The 26,716-nt window shown below is 39.8% G+C and overlaps 1 protein-coding gene across 2 annotated transcripts; it reads left to right on the top strand.

Annotated features, from left to right (window-relative positions):
- The first annotated feature begins 8,190 nt into the window (after positions 1-8,190).
- On the top strand, positions 8,191-25,969 carry mapre3a (microtubule-associated protein, RP/EB family, member 3a). Of its 2 annotated transcripts, none has more exons than XM_033988343.2 (7): positions 8,191-8,283; positions 11,046-11,166; positions 11,732-11,877; positions 12,537-12,693; positions 19,361-19,479; positions 20,052-20,198; positions 21,420-25,969. In XM_033988343.2, the coding sequence occupies exons 1-7, from the start codon at positions 8,191-8,193 to the stop codon at positions 21,468-21,470; spliced, it is 834 nt and encodes a 277-aa protein (XP_033844234.2). In that variant the 3' UTR covers positions 21,471-25,969. The 2 variants fall into 2 exon arrangements, with proteins under 2 accessions (XP_033844234.2, XP_033844233.1); XM_033988342.2 differs by having other exon boundaries at positions 8,201-8,283; positions 12,537-12,729.
- The last annotated feature ends 747 nt before the right edge of the window (positions 25,970-26,716 follow it).

Genomic DNA, 26,716 nt, shown 5'->3' on the forward strand with positions numbered 1-26,716 from the left:
CTAAACCAGGACATTACTTTCAAATACTTCTCAAAGACATTGAAGTAAAAAATACAATATAAAAATTAAAAACATGACATTTTAGTTCATTTAAACAAAAATACTGACAGTACTTAGTTGACATTCAGTCTGTATGGTCCCAGGTTCTCACGTTGTACCATTTAGTACTGGGTTGCTCTTGGTTGCCTGATCAAGTCCTGGTCTAAATCCTGCTTTACATCCCAGTTTAGACCTGGTTTGACCTGACTACGTCCTGGTCTAAATCCTGGTTTGGTCCTGGTTTAGTCCAGATTAAGCCCACTTGAGCATTGCCACTCTTAACCATATCTGTATTCATGTTTTTTCACTTTCTATTAATTATCGTCTTGGTAACTGATTCTATTGTCTTGAGAATTTAGACTTCCCTTCCTGCCATGTTCACTTTGTTTTAATGTTTGATTTGGTCTAAATCTGCACTGACTCCTCCTCCTTCATGACACTGGTGCTCTACAACATTTGGTCACTTTGATTATCTGTTTTTTTTTCTGCAGCTGTAAGTCACATGAGTGCAAATAAACACATTCAAACGTTTTTATTGTGTTTTGACTTCTCTTTAAATTCATATGACAGCTTAGAACCATAGACTGTATTCATATGTATATATAAATGGACATGGCTAACCTGCTAGCCACCATGTTCCAAACAAGAAGTGATCATGGGCGCGCTTCCGGCTTCTTCAACTTTAGCTCCAGTTCACTTTCTATTGAAAAACTGTGGCCCCTCTCTCTGTAACTTCTGCTGTCAGACTCATCATGTTGATCTTAAAATGTTTGTATAGGGCCACTCTACATGATCTTAGGGTTTTTATTTCACTATTGTGTCTGTAAATCAAGATATGAACATTAATAACAGACAAATCAGACGCCTTCTTTCTCTGATGTCGCTCCTGCTAGCTTTAGCAACAGGTTTGATTAACAGTGTTCCTAAGCATTTCCTTTCACGCTTAGCTCTGGATTGGCTCTTTGGTTGCTATGATACTCGTGATCAGATTTCCAAATATGGAACTCTTTTTTTTTTTTTATTTTGAAGAACACCCAGTGACATAGAAACACATACAATATTTACAGCTTACTATTTACAGAGAAAGTTGTGTTGATGTGTAAAAGTGTTAGGGGGGGGGGAGTACAGTACGGTACCTGCATTATTCTGTCTTGGTTGGTTTTCTTTGTAAGTATGCGTGTGTGTGTGTGTGTGTGGGGGGGGGGGGGGGGGGGTGTATGAGTGTGTGTGCGGAGATAAAGAAGTAATACTAATAATATTAATAATAAAAGTAAAGATAACGATAACAGGTTTTATTATTGCTGTCATACTCAGTGTTGGTCAATATTGCTCTATGTTAGTTTTGTGGTCCTAATGGTGGTATTGGTTATTTAGATTTAAATGTAAAATGTGTGTGCATGCGTGTCCTGTACAATGCATTAAAAGAGGCAAGGTTTTGGTGAGCCCGCACTCAAGGGGCAGTACCCCCTAGCAACGCGCCCATTCCTTGCTAACCCTAATCTTTTTATGTATTTGTTGTCAATTATTATTATTATTGATTAATAATTAATTTATTGTGTATATATATATATATATATATATATATATATATATATATATATGTGTGTATATTTAAATTATTATTTAATAATTCATGTTCTTTATTTTAATATTTAATATGTGTGTTTATATTCATCCATTTATTTATCTCCATCAGAACCACAAATTAATTCAATAAATAAATTAGTTAATGAATAAGGCAATAATAATGACAATAATAGTAGTGACAGCAACAATAGAAACGTGTACATACAATGAAAACAATAACACAACAATAATAGTGATATACAGCAATAGTGGTGGTATGATTGCAATTATTGTAATAAAGTTTACATAATGTCGTGTGTGTATGTGTGTGTGTGTCTTTGTAGGAATGGGGGGGTGTATAGGAGTGTGCGTGGCATTCTCATAATTACTATGTTAATGGTGTTGTAATAGTCTATTGGTGGAGTTTATGTTGTTGATATTGATGACTGATTGAAAACAATATTGAAGTGGTTTATGAATGGTGTCCAGGTTTCCATGAAAGACGGTATGTCATCCTCAAAGTATGCTGTCATTTGAGAGGTTGAAATGTGATGGATGAGTGAGTTAGACCAGTGTTTGATGTTTATTGACTGTTTTGATTTCCAGTTTTGTAGAATTATTTTCTTGGCGATAGTTAGAGATGTCAACAAACTGTTTTTATATTTAGGTGGTATGGTGAAAGTTGTAATAATGCCAAGTAAACATAGGGATGGGGAGGGAGGAATTCTGCAGCTCAGGATGTCTGTGAGTTTGTGTGTAACTGTGTTCCAAAAACCCTGAACTGGTGAACATTCCCAGAGTGCATGTAAATAAGTGTCTGTGACTCCCATGGTGCATTGTGAACAGGTGTCTGTGTCTGTTAGTCCCATTTTGAATTTCTTGTATTGGGTGATGTGTGTCCTGTGGATAACTTTGTATTGGATAAGTTGTAGATTAGTGTTGGATGTCATTGAGAATGTATTTTTGCAAATTTCTGTCCAGAGTTCGTATGTAGGTGGTGTATCTATATCTGTGTTCCATTTGAGTTGTGGTGCATGTATTATATTGTCTGAATGGATAAGTTTGTATAGTTTGGAAATGAGTTTCTTTGGTTTCTTGATATTCTTTATGTTTTCTAATAGTTGAGGGGGATCCAGGGTATTATTAGTTATATTAATCTTGCTTTGGATAATGGATTTGATTTGTAAGTATTGAAAGCGATTATTGTTGTTGATTTCGAACTGTTCCATAAGTTGTCTAAATGTTATGAATTTATTGTTGTGGAATAAGTGGTGAAGGTGAGTGATGCCTTTTTGTTCCCATGTGCGATAGTGAAGTGGGGTACTATTCATGTGAAAGTCAGGGTTGTGCCAGATGGGGGTGTATTTACAAGGTGCCGTGGAAGAATTAGTTAATTTTAAGGCTTTCCACCAGGCTGTCAGAGTTGTTGAAATGACTATGTTCTTGAAGCAGTTATGTTTTTTGAGAGTAGTATTCATTGAGGGTATGTCTGCCAAAGAAAGATTTTTTAAATATGACTGTTCCAAAGAAATCCATGTGTTATTATCGTATGTTTGTCCTGTCCACTTAACTAGATATTGTAGTTGATTTGCCAAGTGATAGTGGATGAAATTTGGTGCTTCGAGGCCGCCTTGTGCTTTGTTTTTTTGTAATGTTGAGAGTTTGATTTTTGCTTTTTTGTTCTTCCAATAAAAGTGTATCATTAATGAGTCTAGTGTCTGAAACCATTTGTCCGGAGGTGTAGCTGGGATGTTTGCAAATAGGTAATTCAGTTTGGGGAGGATTTTCATTTTTACTGATGCTATTCGTCCTATTAGTGAAAGTGGTAAGTTTGTCCATCGTTCAAGGTCGTTTTCTATTGTTTTAAGCAGAGGGTTATGATTAAGTGAGAACAACTCTGACAGCCTGGGGGAAATGTTAATGCCTAAATACTTAATGTTACCTGTGTGCATACCAGGGAATGAATCCTGAGCTGCAGAACTTCCTCCTTCATCTGAGAGAGGGAGTATTGTTGATTTGTTCCAGTTGATAGTGTAGTCTGATATGGATGAGAATGTATTTATAATTTTGAAAGTTTCGTGTAATGATTGCTGTGGTTTTTGTAGGTACAGTAGAATATCATCTGCATATAGGCTGATTTTATTATGTGTGTCCGAGACGTATATTCCTTGTATGCTGTTATTTTGGCGTATTGCTACTGCAAGCGGTTCAATGAATAAGGCGAACAGCGAGGGAGAGAGCGGGCATCCTTGTCTAGTGCCCCTGTGCAGTGTGAACGAAGGTGAGGTGATACCATTAGTTGTGACTGTGGCTCTAGGTGAGGTATAGAGTGTCTTAATCCAGTGGATAAATGACTCCCCGAAGCCAAATTGATGGAGTGTGTGGAAAAGAAATGTCCAGTTTACCTTATCAAAAGCTTTTTCTGCATCTAATGAGGTTATGATTGTCCTGATATTTGATTGTTGAGCGATATTGATGAGGTTGAATAATCTACGAAGGTTGTCTGAAGAGTTTCTATTTTTGATAAATCCTGTTTGGTCGGGGTGAATTAATAGTGGTGTAACTTTTTCTAGTCGGAGGGCAAGTGCTTTTGTAATGATTTTTAAATCTGTATTAAGTAATGAAAGAGGTCTATAGCTGGTGGGTTGGGTTGGGTCTTTGTCTGGTTTAAGTAATATTGTTATGGCTGCTGTATTCATATGAAGAGGGATTTGAGATGTATTTTTTATTTCAGTCACTGTCCGGTTGAAAAGTGGTGATAGTAAATTCCAAAAGTGCTTATAAAATTCAGGGGGGTATCCGTCGGGACCGGGGGCTTTGTTGTTGGGCATCTGAAGGAGGGCTTTATGGAGATCTTGCAGTGATAATGGTGCATCTAAGAATTCAGCCATATCGGAGGGTAATTGTGGTAGGTTTATGTTTTGGAAAAATGATTTAATTGCTGTTGGATTGGATTCTTTTTCTGATGAATATAAGTTCTTGTAGAACATACGGAATGTGTTATTAATTTCTTGTGGATCATGAGTGATTTGATTTTCAAAGGTCTGTATTGATGGAATTATTGATTTGTCTTTTTTTCTTTGAAGTAAGTTTGCAAGATATTTACCAGATATATTATGTTTTTCAATAAGTTCATATTGGAGTTGTTGCATAATAAAGTTGTTTTTTTCCTGTAAAATTTTGTCTAGTTGTAGTTGTGTGTTTCTCAATTCAGGCATATTTCCGTTTTCTGTCAATGTTATTATCTTTTGATGTAATTGTTGTTCTAATTCTATTTGTTTTTTCTTTTTGTAGGTTGAATATGAAATAATTTTCCCTCTTAAATATGCTTTACCGGTTTCCCAGAGTGTTATTGCAGTGGTCTCCGGGGAGTCATTCAGTTCCATGAAGGATGCCCACTCCCTCTCTACCATCATATTGAATACTGAGTCTTTGAGTAGTGAAAGATTGAAGCGCCATCTCAAGGAAGGTTTGGTGTAGTAATGAAATTGTAGTGTTAGACTGACTGGTGCATGGTCACTAATTGAGATAGGATGAATTGTGGTTTCTTTTATATTAGACAAGAGAATATTGCTTATGAGGATATAGTCAATTCTTGAGGAAGAATGATGTACCGCAGAAGAGTGTGTGTATTGTTTTTTGTGTGGGTGTGACAATCTCCAACTATCGCCAAGTCCAAAGTCTGTCATGTATTGTTTTATTGTGTCTGTGGAATGCCAGTGTCTATTATGTCCTGCGATGTGTGAGCGGTCAAGGTTTGAATCCAGTACTGTGTTGAAGTCTCCAGCGATGATTATATTTGAAGCTTCGTTTAATTTTGAGAATATACAGTGAAAAAATGAGGGGTCGTCGGTGTTAGGTCCGTATATATTAACTATTGTAAATTTATTGTTGGACATGGTGCCATTGATGATGACATACCGTCCCTCAGGGTCAGTTATTGTCGAGAGATGGTTGAATATAAGTTTGTTGTGTATTAAGATTGATACTCCTCGTTGTCTGCTGTTGTATGTAGATGAATATATACTGTTAAATTCTTTAAATTGTAGTAGATCAAGATCTGAATTTGATAAGTGAGTTTCTTGTAGAAGGCATATGTCTGGTTTTAGTTTATGAAGTTCGCTGAAGATTTTTTTCTTTTTCGCCTGTGTGCGAATGCCACGCACATTCCAAGTGACAAATGTTAATGTGTTTGGTGTCTGTATGCACATGTGTTTGTGTTAGGTGTGCAAAACCAAGACAGAGCAGACAGTAAATGCATCATTTGAATGAACTGATAACAGGAAAAAAATGTTGAAACTTGAAAATAAGAAGTAGATATAAAATAAACAAAATTGGATAGGGGGTTGAGAAAAAGAAAGAAGAGGCATGGCAGTATATGTATGTCTGCAAGTGAGTGCGAGTGTAGGAGAGAGAAAGAGAATGAATAAAGATAAAAGGGAGAGTCATAGTCCAGAGCCATTGGATAGAGTTATTAACTGGGAGTGAGGAGACTAGTGCAGTTCTATATGTCTAAAGTAGTTAGTTGAGACCTGGGTTATATGAATCAGTTTTGTATATGAGAGAGCGAGCAAGAGAAAGAGGGAGAGAGTGCGCGTGTGCATGCGTGCGTGCGTGCGTGTGTATGTCCGTATGTCTGTGTCTGCGTGCGTGTGCGCGTGTCTGTGTATGCGTGGGGGGAAGAAGGGATGTATGCATGTGTGTCTGTAGGTTCTGTGTGTTGTTGAGTTATGGAGAGGTTACAGTATTGGAAAGTTTAGTAAAGCCAAGGGGTTATTTCTGTATTCCGGTATAGCTGTCCATTTATGTAAAGTTTGTCCGAAACAATGATTGCTTTCTTTCCTTGTTGAATCATGTCCTTGCGAATCGGATAAAGTTTTTGGCGGCGCTGCATTATTTCTTTTGGGTATTGTTCATTCAGTCCATAATTCGTTCCTTTCAGTTGTCTTCCTTGATTCTGTACGTGTTGTTTTTGTTTGTAATGCTCGAATTTGGCCACGATTGGCCGGGGTCGTTTATTGTCCGGTGTGGTGTTTTTTGGTCCCATGCGGTGCACGCGATGAAATGTGATGGCGTTTACTGTAGCAGCTGGGAGTTTGAGTTGTGTTGTGATGAAATCTTTGACTAGTTTCTCTGCGTCTTCTGTGGGTTGCTCCGGGATGCCGGTGAATACCAGGTTGTCCCTCATGCTGCGTGACTGTAAGTCCAGTATGGTTTCTTTCATTGCTTTATTTTCTGTTGTTATTGTTGTAACCTGTGTAGTGAGTGTGCTGACTGATTTTTTCAATGATTTATTTTCTTCGGTGAGTGTTTGTATCTGTTCCTGACTGAATTCCAGGCTGTGTCGGAGTGCGGAGAATTCTTGGTGCAAAAGTTCGATGAGTGCTATTCTATTGTCCATTGCGGTGAGTTTGGTGTCAATTGAGCTGAGAATGACGGCGATGTCGGCGATGTCTGCGCAGCATGAGGGGTCGGATGGGTTGTTTGTGTGGGTAGTACCTGAGTCTGGTGTTGAAGCCATACGCAGTCTCTTTTTTTCATTACTGGGAGTGGAGTTGTTGACGGAGTTGGTTAAATCCTGGTTCATATTGATGCACAGTCGGGTGAAACAGTCGTCGATATATTCCTCAAGCGATTCCAGGGTTGTGGGTATATTGCACGAGTTCGGATGGAAAGAGGGAGAGAAAAAGAAAAAATAAAGTTCCAGTAGAAAATAACTTTTGTTTTGTTTTTGTGTCTCTAGCAGCAGGGCGCCGCCATCTTAGATCTCGCACAGTCTCGTGAGCTCCGCTCAAAGTCTCATGGACGCCACCTCTCTCAAATATGGAACTCTGCTCCAAATTGGCCCCTATAACTGCTCTAGCCTCGATGAGCTTCATTTGACTGGAGCTGAATGCTTTGGGTGACATCACACTCACTTAGTCCACTTCTTTATACAGTCTGTGGTTATAACTAAAGCATAGTAAACATACAACATCATTATTATAGTTCCGATTCACGTTGATTAAATAAATATACATTTATACAATATCTTTTAACAGCCATATAAATCATAAACAGCTAAATGACATAATACTGACTCGGTTTATTTACATATTGGCAACAAATAAGTGGAATAACATAAAAATAAAAACACAAATACTTTAAGCAATGATGTTGGCTAAACATACATATATGTTATATGAACTGGTATATTCTGAAATCCTCCTTTAAACCATGTTTATCTCATATCATACCAATACAGCTGTTTATCAGGCTGCTAGAATTCACCAGAATGCAGGAAATGTCACGTGTTTGGCTTCCTGGGTTACAGAGCCGTGGCCCCTGTATGAGCCGTGGCCCCTGTCTGGTCGGTGGCTGGACCCTGCTAAAATGTCTGGATCCGCCCCTGCGTGACACTGACATAGCAAAAGGTTGTTATGGATTTTTGAACAACCCAAATAACAAAGCCACTCACCGGTTTGATTTTCTCCCTTTGAAACCATCAGAAGCATGAGCAGCATCACGCTAAACCCCACGCTAAACCCCACCGTCACATTACCATCATGTGTCAGCCCTGAACCGGAGCGGCATGCCCCCAGGCGCATGCGCACTACTCACGGGAGCGGCTCATATCTAAACGCTGCACCTCGTCTCCAGCATTCCCCAGCTACGCACAGGGCTTTAAACGAAGACACAGTGAGTATTTGGGATATTTGTATTCTCATTTCTTAATCCCATCGTGTGCGTAATTCGTTCATAGGTTTTTGGCGTTAAGACGTTGTCCGGAGCGAGTGCGCGTCGGAGGCCCTGGTGTAGCCGAGATGACAGGGAGAGAAAGGGGCTTACACGATGCGGTCATAACCAAAAGCTACCGGCAAATCAGCGCGTTATTGTTCTCCGTGCGTAAATGCCAGACAGACCCGCGCCCATTCGGTTCGTTTTTGGGTTAGTTTGGCACATTTTACGCAGGGAAATATTGCGCAGTTGGAGGCGAATACCGGAAAGGTGCTGGTGCTACTCCCATTTTGCAGTCGATTCAAAACCAATTGATTTGTGGCAAAAAAAAACAACAAAAAACACAGACGCGCCCACCTCAAGATCTACGGGAGGCTCGCGGTTCTCAACCGGGGCAAATATCGGCCCTCCCGGTCAGTTTTGCTCTTCTAAATTTGTATTGTCTGACAAGCACCTCTAGTTCGTTCTTGGTTTAGTCCTAGATTAGTCCTCATCCAGTTTTAGATCTGATTTAGACCTTTTAATTTAAAAACAGACATAATAAGGAGAGTGTCTTGCCCAAGAGCACAATGACAGGATGTAATTGATAGCAGGATGCAAACCCCGAACTTAGGCTGCGTCAAAATAACAACATAATGAAAAAAAATAATCGATTCTGATACCACGATGACAATACATTTTTAAAAACACTATTTCTTTAGACAGCAGAGTGTGATTTTCCACATTAAATGTTGGTACTTAGTGTTCTATTCCCATGTGTGTTATATGTGTGTAATCCCTCAGTGTCCAGTAGGTTCATAGTGGTCCATGGTGTATATTAGTCTATGTGTCTTATACTTGTGAAAGATACAGAGAGACATCATTATAAACATATTCAGTTAGTTTTTGTTAGGCAGCATGGTGGCTGAGTGGCAACACTCATGCCTCACAGCAAGAAGGTTTGGTTGGATCCCCGGGTCGCCCAGGCCTTTCTGTGTGGAGTTTTGCATGTTTCTCCCCGTGTCTGGATGGGTTTCCTCCGGGTACTCCGGTTTCCCCCATCAACCAAAACATGAAAGCCCTTCAAGACAACTGTTGTTGTGATTTTGGGCGTTACAAAAATAAAATGAATTGAATTATTCAGGAAAGGTTCATTTCTGTCAATGGGACTTTTTTAGTATCGATACCTTTGGAATATGAGTATCTAGTTTCAATACTAGTTGAAGTATCTATTAGGATCTGATTTTCGATACTTTTAACAACACTAGTTTGCATATCCCTATCAAAAAAATAAAAAAGAGACCTAACTTGTACCTAAATAAACTAAGACTTTAACATCAACAAGGACCAGAATCAGGTTTGGATCAAGACCATAGACTGTATACAAGTGGACATAGCTAACCTGCTAGCCACATTCAAACAGTAAGTGATTGTGTCTCCTCTCTCTGTAACTGCTGCTGTCAGACTCATTTTGGTCTTAAATGTTCGTATTAACCCGCTCTACATGATCCTGGGGTTTTTATTTCACTATTGTGTCTGTAAATCAAGATAAGAACATTACTAAGAGACCAACCAGCTGTCTTCTTGGTGCGATTCCAGCACTCACAGATTAATGTTATCGTTGTGTCCTTGGGCAAGACACTTAAGCCACCTTGTCCCCTGTGTCTTTGTACATTGGTGAATGAATGTGAGTGTGAATGGGTGAGTGGTTCCTTGATGTAAAGCGCTTTGAGTGCCTTGAAGGTGGAAAAGCACTTTATAAAAATGTGACCATTTACCAAGAACCTACAAATGTTACATATTATTTGAATAATTTCCTCAAAAATATACATAAAGAAGGTTGCATTGTATTGGTGCAAAAAAGTCAACTGAAGTCAATCTTGAAAATCTTTACTTTTGTGCTGATTCCAGTTACTTGCAGATTCAGTTTTCAGCACAAACTAATTTCTGAATGTCTCTCCCCACTTTTCACCCTCACCTTGGCCTTGTTTTTTCTCATCCTGTTTAATAAAACTGGAAAAAAACGACAAAAGGCGTAGCTCCCGAGCCATAAACAAAGTAATGTAGTCTACTCCATTCAGTGTAGTGAAGAGTGCAGTGAGCGGTACATTAGAGAATCTAAACAGCTACTCCATAAGAGAATGAACCAACACCGGTGTGAGAGTTCCTCTGGACCCCAGTCCGCCGTGTATCTCCATCTCAAAGCCACTAACCACTCCTCCAGAGAAAAGAACTGGTTTGACAGGGGGGTTAGTTAGTTTTTGTTAGGAAAGAGTCCTCCCTTGAACAGGAATGGGGGCCTACGGCATCATCTTTTCCCCATCTATAACTCCACCCTCAGACCCAAAGCAAACAAAGGAAACAAAGAGAAACAATAGAGCAAGATTGCCAAAAACTGTGGAAGCACCCAGTAAGAGCTGAATTATTATGCTAATTATGACCTAGGCACAGTGCACACTTAGTATAGCTCAATAGACCTAGCCTACAAAGAGAAACTGTAAGCAATAGCTATTTCCAGTTTGAGTGTAGTCAGACAGATATAAGGCAGTGTCCAGCAGTAATCTGACCAGAACTGAAGAAGCGGCTTGAATGAGCAGTGAAACGTCTTCGCTTTTACATTTTTTGTGTCCAGTTGACAGATTTTACTTTTGACTCTTACTTGTGTCTTTACCTTTAGTGAATTTTATTAAAGCCAGTATCTTGTGTATTTGATCTACTTCCTGTACTTCCTGTACTTTTTGCAGATGGCTGTGAATATTTTAACCACTTCTGTGACGGTGAACAACATGAGCCGCCATGACATGTTGGCCTGGGTCAACGACTCTCTGCAGCTCAACTACTCCAAGATTGAACAGCTATGCTCAGGTACACGCACACAGATACACACACACACACAGGTACACACCCACAGGTACACCCCCACACACAGGTACACGCACACAGGTACACGCACACAGGTACACGCACACAGGTACACACGCACACAGGTACACACACACACAGGTACACCCCCACACACAGGTACACACACACACAGGTACACACACACAGGTACACACACGTACACGCACACAGGTATATGCACACAGATACACACACACAGGTACACGCACACTCAGGTACATGCACACAGGTACACACACACACGCACACAGGTACACACACACAGGTACACACAGGTACATGCACACAGATACACACACACAGATACACACACACACACACACACACAGGTACACCCCCACACAGGTACACATACATTCAGGTACACACAGATTTATTTAAGTGCACAGTCTTCAGCCATATATCCAACTTCAAAATGTGAACACTTGACAAACACTGCTCCATTCTGTTCTGCAGATTCAGATTCACACAAATGTAATATAAAGCAGTATTATCTAATTCTAACACATGTGTTTGTGTGTTTTAGGGGCAGCATACTGTCAATTTATGGATTATCTGTTCCCTGGATGCCTTCTTCTGAAGAAAGTCAAATTTCAAGCCAAACTGGAACACGAGTACATCCAGAACTTCAAAATCCTGCAGAAAGCCTTCCAGCGCATGTCTGTGGAGAAAGTGAGAACTATACACTACGGATTTCACTCTAATCCTAATCCGCTTCTCGTGTCTAACCAGAAAGCAAGACTATACATCATTTTTAGAAAAATTTGCCTGAGGTCGCTCGCGCTAGCATTAGCAACAGGTTTGAATAACCCACTCCCTGCCAAACCAGCAGTGCGGGCAGGAAGGGGCGTTACCTTCAATAGCCTTGCTCCAGATTGGCTCTTTGGTTGCTATGATACTCACAATTGGAATTCCAAATATAGAACTGGGCTCCAAATTTTCTGCTATAACTGCTAGCCTTGATGATGCTAACCTTCTTTATACAGGCTATGTCCAGTACAGATATATTGTTTAAGCAGATCTTGAGGCCAAAATAAGTCCACTGTGTTCTGTGGCTCTGTGTATCTAATTATAAAGCATTTGATAATCAGGAAGTGCACTGTTAGCATGATAGTTGTTCTTACCTTTACTGCTCTGAGAGTTGTGAAAAGCTCTAATAAACTCATCTTGGTAATTAACTAGGATGCTCTGAATGCATTAGGTAAGTGAGAATTAACTCTTGAGCTCTGCAAACTGTTCTGTTAAGACAATAAACATCAGGTACATCGCCTTTAATTACAATTCAGTGATTATGTTATGTAACCTGCATATGAACTTTAACCTTTTTGCAGATCATTTCAGTGGAGCGGTTGGTAAAGGGCCGGTTCCAGGATAATTTTGAGTTTGTGCAGTGGTTCAAGACGTTTTTCGATGCCAACTACACCGGCCAGGAGTACAACCCGGTGGCAGCGAGACAGGGTCAAGATATGACCCCTCCTCCAAACCCAGGTGATCACTACATCCACAGAGCAAAGAGGCCAACAGGTAACCCTCCTCTCACCTCTGATCTACGACTAGGCCTGTCACGAGAACTGCTACGAAAACATAGACGATAAATGATAATATCAAAATGAAATAATATTTTTGACTCTGCTGTCAAAAGTATTGAAAATCAGACACACTTGAACTAGTACTGAAACTAGATACTCATTTGAGCAGGTGTCGATACTAAAAAAAAAAACCCTTTCCTGAATATGTTTAGAATGATGTCTCTCTATCTTTCACAAGTATAAGACACATAGACTAGTTCATACCCATGGACCACTATGAACCTACTGGACACTGAGGGATTACACACATATAAGACACATCAAATAGTGCAGGAAATTATGGTGCTTGTGTCCATTCCAATTATTCCATCCATTCGATTCGCACTGCTTCGTTTTTGCGTTTTATTTTCAAGTGTCAGCGGTGTGAATCTGCTGGTGACACGGCGCATCTTGAGCGTCTTGAGCACTGTGAGCGCAAACACAGTGTCCAACGCTGGAGTTGAAAAAGCTGAACTTTTAAAGCGCTACGTCAACCAATGAGAGACAATGCTCCAGTGATGTAGCGACAAAGAAGAAGAAAGATATCAGCTAAAAACTAGGGCAATTTAATTATAGTGAGCGCACTGGCTAGCGTAAAGGCTGATAATGAACTCAGACACGCCGCCACCGAGAACTAGAGGCGTCCGACTATAGGCATTCAACGCGGTCTGAACGCAGCATTAGACAGTTTGTATCTATGAGTCATGGAGGTTATATATTAAAACTCCTTCAGCACTATATGGGGTATTTTTCTTTGTATTATGATTACCGTATTTTCCGGATTATAAATCACACTTTTATTCATCATTTGCCCGGACGCGCGACTTATACTTAGATGCGATTTATATGTGAAGTACTGTTTTTCTTCTTCATTATTATGCATTTTTTTGGCTGGTGCCACTTATACACCGGAAAATACGTTAAATGCTAACCCCTTAAATGATCGTTTCATTCCAGGGTTGAGTCAGGTTAATAGATTAATCACAACTTGTCGATTAGTGAGATAATCAATGAGATGTGTAATACCTCATTTGTCCAGGAGGGGTTCCATGTAGAGGTTTCAGCAGTGGTCATCTGGACACTGTTTTTGTGATCAAGGTGGCTTCATCTACTGGAAACATCTCAGTCTAGTGTTTTAGAAGGATCAGTTTAGCTTCATATGGGTCAAATATTTAAAAAAAAAAGATCATATTCACTGGCCTTTCACAATCTGAACAACGAATCAGTTCATCAAAAAATAATCGATAGACCATTCAATAAACAAAACAAACAGCCCAATCTGTTAACAATTTATAAAACCATAAGTGGATGTAGTTATTATCGTGACAGGCCTACCTCTGACCTCTGGGCACAGCCTGCACGGCCTGCACGGCTTTGGATGGCTCTAGAGCGCCCCCGCAGGATGACGGTGTGACCAGCATGACACTGTGAAAGTACTATTGGGTTATATATAGTTGCTCACTTAAAGGTCCTGTACTGTGCTGAACTGGACATTTGAAGCCGCCATTTTGGAAAAGAACTGAGACTAGGATTAGATTTATGATATTTGGAAGTCGGATTTAGTTCAGGATGCACTTTGTAAACAACTCCAGGAGCGTTACAGTACCTGCACCTGAACCATGATTCAAGAACATGTTTTAGTTTGAGCTTTTATCACACCATGGCACAGAAACAAGAGTCTGAGATAGAGTCAGGCAGTTGTTTCCTCATAGTTCTCACATCTCTCTCTACTTTAAACATTTAGTCACTCTTGAGAATGAACCAGTAAAGTGTTTGGGATGGTGTCGGGTGGCTGGTTTCCCATGATGCTAAGTAACAATGAGCTTGATTGGATGAAAAAATCCTGAGCTTAAGTGTTAGTTATTACCATAAACTGCATATATAAATGGACATAGCTACCTGCTAGTCGCCAAGTTTCAAATAGGAAGTGATCATGGGCGCACTTCCAGCTCCATCTACTTTGGCTCCAAGTCACTTTAAATAAACAAAAAACAAAAAAAACTGTGGCTCCTCTCTCTGTAACTACTGTCAGACTCGTCATTTTGGTCTTAAAATGTTTGTTTCGACCTACTCTATATGATACTGTTTTTAATATTTCACTATTCTGTCCATAAATCAAGATCTGAACATTAATAACAGACAAATCAGGCTCCTTCTTTCCCTGAGGTCGCTCCTGCTAGCGTTACTAACAGGTCTGATTGACAGCGTTACTAAGTGGTTGCTCCCTGCTAAACCAGAGATGTGGGCGGGAAGGGGCATTACCTTCAACAGCCTTGCTCTGGATTGGCTCTTTGGCTACTATGATAGAATTCCAAAATATGGAACTCTGCTCCAGATTGGACCCTATAACTGCCCTTAGGCTCAATGAGCTTCATTTGGAGCTGAACGCTGTGGGTGACGTCACACTCACTTAGTCCACGTCTATATAGAGTCTGTGGTTTTACCAATGCAACCCCAGTTTTGAACAGCAAATTGACAAAATTCACAAAGTGAAATAGGTTTAGAATCAGTAACAGCAGAGTACAGAGTAAAGTCAGACAGGGGACCTTTAAGTGCAGTGTTCTGTAAATATAAAGTGATTCTGCTCACACCATCAGCATGTGTATCAGTGGAGCACATGGAGACTGGGGCTGGAGCAAACGTGGCGAGGCATCTGAGTGAACCAGAGGTGTGGACTTGGACTTGAGTCAGACCTGAGTCACTATTTTAAAGACTGAAGACTTAAATGAAATAATGGATTAAAGTGCATATGACAGATTTTCATGTTTTTCTAAATATTACTTTGTTTGGTGTAGTGTTGTCAATAATGGGTTCTATAATTTGACAGAGGGGCCGGGATATATATATATATATATATATATATATATATATATATATATATATATATATATAAAAAGCCCAAAGGGCCATGTGTGGTCCCCGGGCCGTAGTTTGCCCATGTCTGGTCTAAAGAGCGTCTGCTCCTTAATTTCAAAATAGAGTTTGAAATTTTAGTATGGTGACACTAGTTTGGTGGAATCGTGCCTTAGGTAAATATACATCATAGTTTTTCATTAGCTATGTGGCAGTTTGTGGAACAAATTTTTTTAAGAAATGTAAAGTTTTAACAAAAGTACAGCGCTCCCATCTGACCCTGTGTGTGTCCAGAGTGTGTGACCTGCACATACAGGCGTGTCTCATTCTCAGTATATGGACAACATGTTTGCAGCAGCTTTCATGAGTAGACCTGTCAAAGTAACAAAGGAAGTCGATATATCGCTACAGACAAATATCACAATAAACAGTAATATTGAAAGAACTTCAATTAAGATCTAAATAATGCAAGATAACCCCACTAGAAAATTTAAATAGACTGTTTCAGAACAGATAAACAGCAGAATGTACCAATAATTCAGATCAGAGAGAGTCATTTTAGGTTTAAACCAACTGGATTTCAGCTTTGAAACTGTCACCCCAGATGAGAGAGGCATGTGAGGCTCATTCTGCTTCTGATTGGACAATTGGATAAACACCAAATGATAACATAAACAAATTATCCATCATGTCCAGTGTTTTTATAATTAAGACTAAATCAGCATTACAGTTGTTGTCAGTAATATATTTGATTTGAACATGTTTACCTTGTATCTGGGGACACAGTTCACTCATGTTGATGGAAATGAAAACCAGAATCTCACATACAGGTCCTTTAACTTGAGACTTGACTTGAGACGTGTGAAACGATGACGTCCCACCTCTGGCCTGAACGCTGCTCTGACGCTGCTGTTTTCAACCTGGACCGTTCTAGACTCTGACATTTTAACCCAAGTCTGGCTGTGCGTGCAAGGTTCTGGGGACATGCCTCCTTTTATGGAGACCTTTATTATTAAATCAACAGTGACTTGGGATCAGATATAGTTTAAAACAGTTTGGGTTTAGTTGTTGGGCAAATGGTGACTATTAATATTTAGCAGCTGATGTCATCAACATTACCTGGGGTGGGGTAACTGGGGGCACTGGTCTGTCTGAAGCTTTGATATTCACGTAGAATTTAATCTGAGCTCTTTTTTTAACATAAAGAACAAACTGGAACTATAACAATCTAACTGATTTTGTGCTGTTAAACAATTCCAATTCAATTCAATTCAATTCAATTCATTTATTTTTGTAACGCCCAAAATCACAACAACAGTTGTCTCGAAGGGCGTTCATGTTTTGGTTGATGGGGGAAACCGGAGTACCCGGAGGAAACCCATCCAGACACGGGGAGAAACATGAAAAACTCCACACAGAAAGGCCTGGTGACCCGGGGATCGAACCAACCTTCTTGCTGTGAGACATGAGTGATGGCACTCAGTCACCGTGCCGCCAAGACACAAAAAACAAAACAACAGGAAGAATCAGACACAACAAGAAAAATCAGACACAACAGGAAAAATCAGACACAACAGGAAAAATCAGACAACATAAGAAATCGGCCAGGAGACCAGACGAGGAGGAGGAGAGCCGGGCGAGGAGGAGGAGAGCCAGGCAAGGAGGAGGTCCAAATTCCCTCTTAAATAACATTATAGTCACAAGCTAGCTATCAACAGTTTTCAGTTTCTTTTCAAAAAGGTGACAGTGACACCGTTTTGACGAAAATGAAAATCCTAAACAGGACCATGAATGCTCGGATTGATCACAGACCTCTGATAATTATAATGTAATTTAAATCCAGTTTACAGACTAATGTGTGCATTGTGTCACCATGGTAACTGCTGAACATTCTTCCATAGACACGTGCTGTCCCTCCCAGTGTGACGTCACTGCAAAGCAGTGTCAGGCCGTGCATTTTACCCTTGGGCCTTCAGTGGCGTCTCACTTACACATTACAACATCACCACAATACAGGCTCGTCAAGCAACACTTAATTTCAGGAACATTTAAAACCAATAAGCAGCACTGCATTCACAATTAGTAGGAGCCTCAGTTCACAGATACTATTAAAAATAAACAAGTCTGACCAAGAAACTGCTCAATGTCGCCGTTTCATATAAGACACCCACCAGACAATAACAAAACAAAATATTCTTTGAAAATAAAGTAAACAGATCATTGGCATTTTTTGACAATAGTCTATACAACAGCAAATAACTGAAAATGTGGTGCAGGTGAGATTGAACGGACTTTAGTGCAAATAACAGACAAACCCATTTCCTTGCTGGGCAGGTTGGCTAGCACAGGGGCTGGTTGACCTATTCTCATAATATCCAGCTTTTCGTGAAAGGCCCGTCTTGAAAATGGCATGGAAAATATATCAGCAACTAGATCAATCTCCTCCATTATAGGTTAGAAATGCAGCAAGAGCTGTAGGATCTCTGAGTTTAGTTTGACATTCTGCAAGCTGCTGTTTTTCCAGCTCTAGCAGGGCTTATTATCCAATCACAGGACACGTACATGTCCAGTTTGCGTTGGGCCTTCTAGCTAGCTCTGGTGTGTAGAATCGAAATCTGATTGGCTATTGAAACTATGTCTGTGTCTACTTACAGTGGACAGGACCTCCTCTGTTTACTCCAGGAAATTGAAAAATGATATTTGCCTGACAACACAAGCAGCTGAAATATAATGAGACAAAAACTCTACCACAATAAACAACATTGGAAGCCACTCAACGAAGTGGATATGATATGACATACTGAGAACAGAGAATAGAGAATATTTTAGCTTACATATTTATGGAAATAAAATGAGATAAATTCATTTTTCTGAGCATGTTTAGGCCAGCAGAGAAGGCCTTGCTGGCCCTGACAGCCCTCCACTGCTGCAAAGTATCACTAGGGTTAAGGTTAGGATCAGTCTTCAGGAGATTAATGTCAGCCAATGTAATGTCTACATGTATGTCTATGGAGTAAGGTTCAGCAGTTACCATGGTGGCACAACGCAAACACTGCCAAAAAAGATCATCTGAAAACTGAAGAAAAAATGGAATTTAGAGAGCACATTTTCAGGAGCCTGTGATCAATCCGAGTGTTCATAGTCCTGTTTAGGAGTTTGATTTTACACAAGGTGATAGTGACTAACTGAAAAACCGTTGGCTAATGCTAATGCTTGCTAGCAGTTATGGTATGGTATGGTATGCTTTTATTTGAAACAGGGACAGTGCACAACATTACATTGACCTTAAAAAAAAAAGGAGAGATGTTTGGTGCCAGGTTATAGCATAGATGCTAATTTCCACCTGTAGTCCCTGGACAGGCCGATGTTTAGTAAATAAGTGTTGAGTGTAATCTTATTTTGGACTTGTTTAACAACACAGTCAGCTCACCTGTTGTAGTAGAGTAGTGCCTCCCATTAGCTTCACACACACAGGGAATTTAATAATGGCATCAGCTGCAAAGTATCAATTCATGGATTAAATGCCATAATGTAGAACATTCCATGCAAAATAATCATAATATCCATGGAGACAGGCTAGTGGCAGATACCCCTTCAGAAAAGTTACACAGTGAACCTTTAAACTGAAAATAAAGGTTGCGCAAACTAAAAAGTCCACCATTGCCTTGCGTGGTCTGTTCTGTTGAAGTAAATACAAGATAATAAACTGACTTGATGTGTTTTAATGTGTTTAGGACAGAGACCCCCGGCCACAGTGAAAAACATGCCCACACCTCAGAGGGTCCACTACAACTCCACCAGGAACACCACCCCCCGGAACGGCCTGGAGGCAGAAATCAAGCTAAAGGAAGAGGTGGGTGGCCCATAGCCTGTACATAGAAATGGACATAGCTAACCTGCTAGCTGCCGCATTCCAAACAGGAAGTAATCATGAGCACTACCAGCTCCATCGACTCATTAATCATGATCCTACATGATCCCCCAGGATCTACATGATCCCCCAGGATCTACATGCATATTTAGGCTGAGTTCTTCTCTCAAAACTGAAAACACTTCACTTTGTGATGTCATCAGGTGGTAGTACAGGAAGTGCTCCACTGTGTTTTTTTAAACTCGATACACCTTCACTAGAATCATTTGGATCATTTCAGCCTCGGAATTTCCAGTCTCTACTGAACTAAAGGTAAAAGGAGCTGTTAACTTGAAAACTACCACTTTATGACATCACAAGGTGGAACAGAGCATTTTGAGCTTTGGAGATGTTACAGACTCATAATAAAGTGTTACTCAAACATGTGTGAATGAAACAAAACACAACTCCAGGTCTGTTTTTGAGGAGGGAACAGGATTATAACATGGATTAAACCTCAGGAGTCAGTTTTATGTAATCTAGGACCTTTAAAGTTGTGTGTTTTTTTTCCTCAGTTGTCAGAGCTGACGAACAATTTCGAGGGACTGGAGAGAGAGAGGGACTTTTACTTTGGGAAACTGCGGGACATTGAGGTCATCTGTCAGGAACATCCCAGCGAACCAATCATGCAGCAGATCCTAGACATCCTGTATGCCACTGAGGTAAGTGTGTGTGTCGACAGGTATTTATCACACTCTGGGGACTCAGATCTGCATACACACTGAAATAACAAGGACCTGAGTTCTTTATGGAGACACAAATCGGGTCCTCGTCAGGTAGTTCCTAGTTATAGTGTAGATATATCAACAACAAGTCCAGATTTTGGTTAGTAAGTTAAGGTTCGGGTATACGATAGGCAAGTGGTGACTGGTTAAGGTTAGGATTAGTTTGCAAGAAATGAGTGGAAGTCAATGTAAAATCCTCCAAAAAGCATGGAAACCCAATGTGTGTGTGTGTGTGTGTGTGTGTGTACTATATACAAAACAAGACAGTATATAAACATTGTATTGTTTTGTTTTTCTGAGCTATTGACTAAACAATGAAGCAGCTGTTCTTTCTTATTTCTCCTTAAACGCCTGTTATCGGTCTGTCTATCAGTCGTCCAGGTCTGATCCAAAGTAAAAGAAAAATTCAAATCTGTATGGACAAAAGTTTTAGAGTGAAGACGTTTGGCTGCTCATCCAAGCCTCAGTTCTGGTCAGATACTGCTGCACACTGCCTTATATCTGTGTGAAGGAGGAGCTTACTACACTGAAGCTAACTCACCTGTTGACTTAACAGCAGACAGTTACTGAAACTGTAAACATCAGGTGTACTCTGTGAGATGTAGAGATACATAATAGTTTTGAGAGTTTTTGCCATGCCCCCTTTTTAGTCGACCAATCGATGTGCAGCATATGTCTTTAATCTAATGAGTTTATTTAGAAGACAGCCATACTGTACAGCCATACTGACTGCTGAATTTTTTCCAATTCCTTGATTTCGTGACTCTGTTCTCTATTTTTCTCTCCTCTCTGGTGTCTCTCTTCTCTCTCCCCTCCCCCTTCTCTCTTTCCTCTCTCTCCTCTCGCTCTTCTCTCTCTCCTCTCTCTCCCCTCTCTCTCTCATCTCTCTCCTGTCTTCTCTCTCATGTCTCTTCTCTTTCTCCTCTCTACCCCCTCTTCTCTCTCTCCTCTCTCTCCTCACTCTTCTCTCTCCTCTTTTCTCTCTCCTCTCTTCTTTCTCTCTCCTCTCCCTGCTCTCTCTCCTCCTTCTCCTCTCTCTTCTCTCTCTCCTCCTTCTTCTCTCTCTCCTCTCTCTTCTCTCTCTCCTCCTTCTTCTCTCTCTCCTCCTTCTCCTCTCTCTTCTCTCTCCCCTTCTTCTTCTCTCTCTCCTCTCTACAGGAAGGCTTTGCTCCTCCAGAGGAGGAGGTGAATCCTGAAGAGGAGTACTGAGGCGTTTGCAGATTTCATCACTGGGTTTTTTTACTACACAAAATCGACACAAAAATATTATTTTTATTCTGTTTGTTTATTTCTCCTCCATCACTGTATCTGGCAACAAGGATGAAACAAAACATATTAGAACCACAATACAAAACTAAACCAGGACTAAACCAGAACTAAACCAAGGCTAAACTAGGACTAAACCAAGTCTAACCCAAGGCTAAACCAGGACAAATCCAGGACTAAACCAGGACTAAACCAGGACTAAACCAGGACTAAACCAGGACTAAACCAGGACTAAACCAGGACTAAACCAGGTTTCATCCAGGACTGTTCTGTGTTATGGTGCGTTCAAGGGGCGTCGAATTTACAAGCAAAGTCTATGGTGATCTAGGCAAATCTGGCGTTGACGTGACGCATGTTAAACCTTCATTCATTGGACACTCCAGAGTTGAAAATCTGAACTCTTGACGTTTGATGCACATCATCAACCAATCAGAGACTACACTACAATGATTTAGTGACATCATTATCCGGAAAAAGTAGAACAGCATTAGCAACAATCTAGCAGCAACTTAATTATGCTAGGCGCACCGGCTAGCTTAAAGGCTAGTCACTGACCCAGACACACCGCCGCTGAGCTGATCGTCTCTGTTGATGGTTTTATGTAATAAATACATTAAAGTCACTCTCTCACCCTGGTCTGCAGCGTTCACAAAGACACAGGGAAAACAAAACATCCAAAGGACCTCACAGAGACCGCAACGGACGCTCTGGACACACGTCAAGTATTTTTCTCCACGTCAGAGGTGTTTGTCCTCAATGACAAAGGCGTCCAACTAGAGGCGTCCAATGCGTTTTTGACGCCCCAGTGTGAACGCACCTTTAGTATGTTTGTGTATCAGTGGTTCTAATGTTAAGGATCATTTCATTCAGTAACACAACTAAAGCAAACCTGGATTTAATTTAAACTTATTCAAATTTATTTTTTGTAAATACTACTGATTTTTGATTTCCACAATTTTCACATTTATTTATTTGCCTTTTAACAAATGGTTCCAGCTCATCGTGTTTGTGTCATTTGGACAAACGCAGAGCTGCTCAAACAGCACCTTTTATTTAACTAACTATGATTATATATATTTTACAGTTTGAACTAGTCTAACAACTACTGACAAAGGAAAGGTACATGGTAACGTGGATTTGTTGAACTCATAGACTGTATATATATAAATGGACATAGCTAACCTGCTAGCTGCCACGATTCTGACTCCAATTCACTTTCTATTGGAAAACTGTAGCCCCTTTCTCTGTCACTGCTGCTGTCAGACTCGTCATTTTGGTTTTAAAATGTTCTTATTAACCCGTTCTAGATTATCCTGGGTTGTTTAATTTCACTATTGTTTCTGTAAATGAAAATATGAACATTAATAACAGACAAATCATCTTCTTTCCCCGAGGTCACTCCTGCTACCTTTAGCAACAGGTTTGATTTGACCGTGTTGCTAAGCGCCCGCTCCCTCCTTAACAAGCAGTGCGGGTGGAAAGGGGTGTTACCTTTAACAGCTTCGCTCCAGATTGGCTCTTCGGTTGCTATGATACTCGCGGTCGTGGAATTCCAAATATGGATCTCTGCTTCAGATTGGACCCTATAACTGCTCTAGCCTCAATGAGCTTCATTTGACTGGAGCCAAACGCTGTGGGTGACATCACACTCACTTAGTCCACTTCTTTATACAGTCTATGTGGTTGAACTGCAAAACATGTGCTAATATGCTAACATGCTAACTTATACTTTGCAGTGGTCTATAATAAGCATAACATGATAATTGATTTAAAACGTGTACATGTTTGTTAGGTTTGGATGGCGACTGTGGTTTTAGTGTCGCTGTTTCTAACTTTCCGTGAGATTTTTGTGAGAATCGAATGTTGTTGCCGAATGTTAAACTTTGACTGTGAATGAATGTTTTAATTTTTTATATGTAAATTTTGTCCGATTTTGTTGCACATTGTATGCAGTTTTATTTAAAGGTGAACTATGTAACAAACCACATTCATATAAATGCTACTGTCTTGCCTGAAAGGTTCCACAGTATGTCTTTAAAGGGCCCATATTACGCTGTTTTCTGATCTCTGTTCTAGTGTTGTTTCCTCATCACAAACAGACCTGTAGTTGTGTTTTGTATGTAGAACATGGATTAAAGCTACAAGAGTCAATTTTGTGTAATATTGGACCTTTAAGTTTATTTATTTTGCATTTGTTCAATTACAGATATTTTTATTCCTGAAAGATACATTTGAAAATATGAATTGTTATTGTGAGTGAGCTTGCCGTTCCGCAAACTTGCCTGTACCTTGACCTAATGGCGTCTGCTGATGTTAATGCCCTACTGTGGAATATTCTACACCGAGCAAATAACATTTTGATGAAGTAACAGATGGTGGATTTCCTACCAAAAAAGTTACATAGTACTCCTTTAACACACATTTTGGACTTTTTGTCACTAAATGCCTTTATTTAATCGATTACCTTCTATGTTTATGATGAAGAACAAAAAGTAAAATGGTTAGTGCTGGAATGTTGGGTCAGGAGCACAGACTGTTTAAATAAATGGACATAGCTAACCTGCTAGCTGCCGCGTTCCAAACAGGAAGTGAGCAAGGGCACGCCTCCGGCTCCATCGACTCCTCTGCTGCCCACTCTCTGTAACTGCTCCTGTCAGACTCGTCATTTTTGTCTTTAAATGTTCGTATTAACCTGCTCTACATGATCCTGGAGTTTTTATTTCACTATTGTGTCTGTAAATCAAGATATGAACATTAATAACAGACAAATCAGCGCCTTCTTTCACTGAGGTCATTCCCGCTAGCGCAACAGTTTTGATTGACGGTGTTGCTAAGTGTCTTTTCCCAGCGGTGCAGGCGGGAGGGGGCGTTACCTTTCACAGCCTCGTTCCAGATTGGCTCTTTAGTTGCTATGATACTTGCGGTCCGAATTCCAAATAATCACAAATTATTACATTTTAGGCCTGTTTATAGCACAAAAAAGCTCACACATTACCATGGAAACCTGAGCTAACTCCAGACCCAACTATCTAGCACTACCCAGGGGCGGCGCCAAACAGTTTTGGTTGCAGGAGCTATGGGGGGGCTAAGGTCTTCAATGGGGCGCTCACTTGGCATGTTCACCTTATATATATGGATGCGAGTGGATGTGTTGTAGAAGTGGGGCATAAACACTTGGGGGAGCTATGGTCAAGTATCGGCCATTCCAGGGGAGGCTAGGGCCCCCTCAAGCCCCCGCCCTGACGCCACCCCTGGCACTAACCAAGTAAAAGAGTGTGGGTGCAACATGGCGGACAGTAGCATTTGAAAACTAGCATGGGGAAATGTACATTGATATCTATGGATAATTTGGGTTGTAGCAGCGCTAACAGAGCTTGTGTTTTGACTTTAGTGGAAAATTTCAAATTAGTCAAAAAGCATGAATCCACCATTTTAAAGGTGCATTCTGTAACTTTTCTGCCACCTGCTTGTCTCTTTGGAGATGCATTTGCTTCACCTGGAATGTGAAATAGTAAAGCACCAAACTTACTCATCTTCATGGAACCAACCAGGGCCAAGTTCCTGGTGAGATCTGTGGAGAGGCAAGCCTGCTCACAGTGAGAAGGTGTGTCTTTGAGCAACTAAAACATAATCATGAAATATGCAAGAGATAAATTAAATGCCATACTGTGGAACATTACAGCCAAAGTAATAATATCCATGGAGACAAGCAAGTGGCCCCCAGAAAAGTTACACAATGCATCTTTTAAACTACAAATCAAGTTTGTTCAGAATTAGCCTAGTCTGTTCTATTGAAATGACATATGCCCAATTCTGATATTACTGTGTTGCATTTAAGGACCAAAATCTTGTCTACATTTTTTGTTTCATTCACTAAACAATATTTTCAAGTTGGTATTTTAACATTGAATACATGAAATCTTTCCCCTAAAGTCATATTATAATTTTGTGTTTTTATTTCAAATGTAATAAAACTTGCATACTAACACCTCATCAGCTTTAACTCTATGTGAAACCTGAGGAAGGCTGGTACAGACCATAGACTGTATGAACACAGTATGTCCAGTATGCATACTGTACACTGAATGTACAGTCAGTATGTGCACTATACATACTGTACACTGAACGTACAGTCAGTATGTGCACTATACATACTGTACACTGAATGTACAGTCAGTATGTGCACTATACATACTGTACACTGAACGTACAGTCAGTATGTGCACTATACATACTGTACACTGAACGTACAGTCAGTATTTGCACTATACATACTGTACACATACAGTCTATGGAACACACTCAAACAGTGTTCATTCAACAATACTCCTGTAACGTCATTGTGCACTTTCATTTGCTGTGAATCTTTGGACATTTATGCAACAATCTACAAGACATGGAGCCTTTGGGTTTTGAATAATTAAACCAATGGGAAAGAAAAATGTGTCTGCTTTTTTTCTTTAAATATTATTCTCCTCGTTCTTCTCCTTCTCCTTCTTCTTGTGGTCCAAGAAATTACTCAACTAAAAGTAAAAAAGTATTTGGGAAAAGTACTGCTCAGGAGTAACTGTTGGGAGGCACAATGTCATTTATAATTTGCAGTTAGTGTAATTTGAAGGGCAAAGCATTAAATAATACTGGTATTTTCAAAAATGATCATATATGAAGGAGCGATATTTTTTTGTATATTTGTATATTGTTCCTCCAAATCTTATTTTGTAGTGTGTGAGTGTGTATTGATTACATTGCTTACATTTTTATATTGTATTGTATTTCTCACCTGCTCAGGGACTACAGATGGAAACTATCTTCGGCTATAATCTGGTGCAAAGCATCTTTTATGTTTATGCACATTGTCCCTATGAAATAAACGAATAATAATAATAATAATATATATATTGTTTATTTATTTATACAGTTTGAGATTCATTTAAGGAAGATCTCTTAAAATTAGCATTGCATTTACTTTATAATATCTACAATAATATGAAACTATTAAACTTGAACATTTTATTTTATAGCCTACATGGTTTCATACTTTTATTTCCTTCTTATTTTATTGATTGATTGATCGATTGATTGTAATAATTGCAGAACAATAGACCTAAAGCTTTTATTTATCCAACAGATAAAAGGCAGAAAACAGCCGCAAATTTGAGCAATGGGTCTGAACAACACAGACTGATACT

The sequence above is a fragment of the Periophthalmus magnuspinnatus genome, chromosome 22 (assembly GCF_009829125.3).
Source record: "Periophthalmus magnuspinnatus isolate fPerMag1 chromosome 22, fPerMag1.2.pri, whole genome shotgun sequence".
In the NCBI taxonomy this organism is placed as follows: domain Eukaryota; kingdom Metazoa; phylum Chordata; class Actinopteri; order Gobiiformes; family Gobiidae; genus Periophthalmus; species Periophthalmus magnuspinnatus.